Source organism: Cynoglossus semilaevis, chromosome 19 (assembly GCF_000523025.1).
Source record: "Cynoglossus semilaevis isolate Cse_v1.0 chromosome 19, Cse_v1.0, whole genome shotgun sequence".
In the NCBI taxonomy this organism is placed as follows: domain Eukaryota; kingdom Metazoa; phylum Chordata; class Actinopteri; order Pleuronectiformes; family Cynoglossidae; genus Cynoglossus; species Cynoglossus semilaevis.
This window is the reverse complement of record NC_024325.1, coordinates 3332220-3334806: the sequence shown is the minus strand read 5'-3', so window position 1 is coordinate 3334806 and position 2587 is coordinate 3332220. Positions and strand designations below refer to the sequence as shown.

At 46.0% G+C, this 2587-nt stretch overlaps 1 protein-coding gene across 1 annotated transcript in view; it reads right to left on the bottom strand.

The window, feature by feature from the left end:
• Positions 1-229: 229 nt before the first annotated feature.
• Positions 230-2587, bottom strand: part of jade2 (jade family PHD finger 2) — a 131285-nt gene continuing 128927 nt past the window's right edge. The window contains 1 exon segment of the mRNA XM_008332321.3: positions 230-1760. Within this exon segment, the coding sequence (XP_008330543.3) occupies positions 982-1760 (779 nt within the window). The 3' untranslated portion in view covers positions 230-981.

The window sequence follows — 2587 nt, the reverse complement described above, 5'->3', positions numbered from 1 at the left end:
AAGTGAAAGCAGGGGCGCGGGGTAAGCAACAGAAGGCACAGAGTTTCTATGGTGTTTCGAAAATGGTTATCGCGCAAAAAAATCTGGGCTTGAAAAAAAAAATGAACCGAAAAATTGCAAAAAAATCTGGGCTTGAAAAAAAAATGAACCGAAAAAAGAAAACAATGAAAACAGTTGGAGAATGACTCGAAGAAAATCAGTTGGTGTCAGCTAACGGAGTTTCTATGTCTTTGTCTCTGTGTGACAAAAGGAACGAGCCAGGGTTGAGGTCAATTTCCACTTTCACAAAGTAATCAAAAAAAAAAAAAATCTACTTCTGCTTTTTCCGCAGGGACAAAATTGTGAATGGGGTTTTTGAAACAGAGGCAAGGGAATCGACCTCAACTCTGAATAAGCTTCTATTTCCCACACAAGTGCTTACATTACAGCTCTAATGACTACTTGTGCTTTTCAAGGCTGTCTTACTTCACCTCCACACACAGTTTGCGAACAACTCTAGTGTGAAATTGTCTTTCATACCATCAATCATATTGAAGGAAACAAGAAGTTGTGGGATGGATCTCAGGCCGTGAGGGACCAAACAGGAAGCAGACCCTGAAACCAGCTAGAACAATAGGTACAATAATAATAATGCCCCAAAGTGTTTGTTCTGACAGATACCACAGACATGAGGCCAGAACAGGGTACTTCAACACCCAGAATTAGAATCTGAATCTGAAAGACAAAAACAAAAAACAGTAATGTTTCTTTCCTATTTACTTGAAGGTATCGCAGTACAGTCCAGGGGGAGAAGCTCTGCTGATCAACCAGGAAAATGGCTACATTCAAATCCCGCGGATATTCTCTGTTGGTGAACGTGACAGGAATTTGGTTGAACAAACCCATCCAGACGTGGTTTGTTTCAGATTTTCTGGGCCACAGATCAACGACCCGCTGAGACTCAGTGTGGATGTCTGTGTGTGGAATGGAGTCTCGGAAACCTTAGGACGCCAGCACGCTTCTCCTCAACAGGTCCTCGTTCCCAGAATGCAACTGCGACAAGCGGAGCTTACGTCGGCCAGAGTGCGTGTCTGAATCGCTCTGCTCGCCGTCAGAGAAGTACCCATCGGTCTCTGGAGCATCCGTCAGGGACATGTCCTTCCCCGTGAGCTGCAGTTCCGTTGACTCCAGACTCCCGATAGCTCCGCCTCCGTTGACGCTCCTCCCTTTTGATTTTCCATGGCGTGGCAGACGCATGCGTGAAGCTCTGACGCAGAGCGCGTCGCCTCCCGCGACAATGTGGCTCGAGGCTGGCGGCGGGGATGACCTTGTGGTGAAAACAGATCCAGCCCCCGATGTGACACCGTTTCCACCTCTGACGCTGTCCCACGGACCACGGTCCTCTGAGATGTGACATGAATCCATTTTGGAGATGGGTGGCTGCGGTGAAGGGTCGCCCTGGAGGTCAGACGTCCTGTTCTTGTGGTGGTGATGGTGCTGCAGGGCCTTCGATGATCCTCGGGACTTTTCCCCTCTCCGTCCCACCTGGCCAGACTTTTCCTCGGCTGCTCCCGCCCAGAGGTTTTCTGCAGTGGAGGGGCTGCTTGAGGTGGATATGACCGACGCCGAATGAAGCTTCTGGGCCGGGGCGGAGGTCTGACCACGGCCACGGGGCTTGTTGCCTCCACGTTTGCGACCGAGCTGTGGCGTCTTCCAGGTGGACTGCATGGAGTTCTCCATCATGAGGTTCAAAAGGCTCTCCTCCCCCTGCAGGAGCTGTGCGAGAAGTGCAGGAGTTAGAAGGCGACGAACAGCGAGACGAACATCAGGTGAAACAACGCAATTCACAAACTTACCAACAGGAAAGATTTTAAACAAACAAACAGTGAAGTGACAGCCTCATATGTTCTCATGTTCCTGATGTTATACTTCCTGTGCCAGAACTGTTAACAGAACTGAACTGAAGAAGCCTCTTGGATGGATAAGATCTACAGCTTATCCACTGAGTTATTCCTTTCAAATAAATAATTTATTAATGAATTAATGAGATTTATTTCATCATCTGTCATGCTAACCACTGTAGCCAAATGTTAAGATGCTTTGATTGTTTTTTGTTGTTTTTTTTTCACAAAAGAAATTAACAATAGTCAGTGTTGTTTTAAGCTTGGTCAGATTGACAGCTCATCATCAGATCAATGTGAACAAAAGGTCACACAAAGGTCACTTTTTCTTAAACATACTATATCAAACTGTTGGCTAAATGGCTATTTTGACTGTAATCAGACCAGACAGACAGCAGTTAGCAGCCAACACAGTAAATGTATCTGTTATTATTGCTAAATGTTATCACCATAATTTTGGGGCTGTGAAAACCATTCACCAACAACAACAACCGCCCATGATCTGCCTGCCAATAATTAGACAATTGCAGCTAACACACATTTGAATTATGCAAAATAGCTACTTGTGAGCTCATTTATTCCACCGTGACTACAATGATCCTGAAGTATAACCCTATTTAGATCACTAAAAAAAACTCCACGAACCTCCTCTTTGCTCAGAAACCTCAGAGGAATCTTCCTCCGGGTCTGTTCCTGCTGGAGTCCTA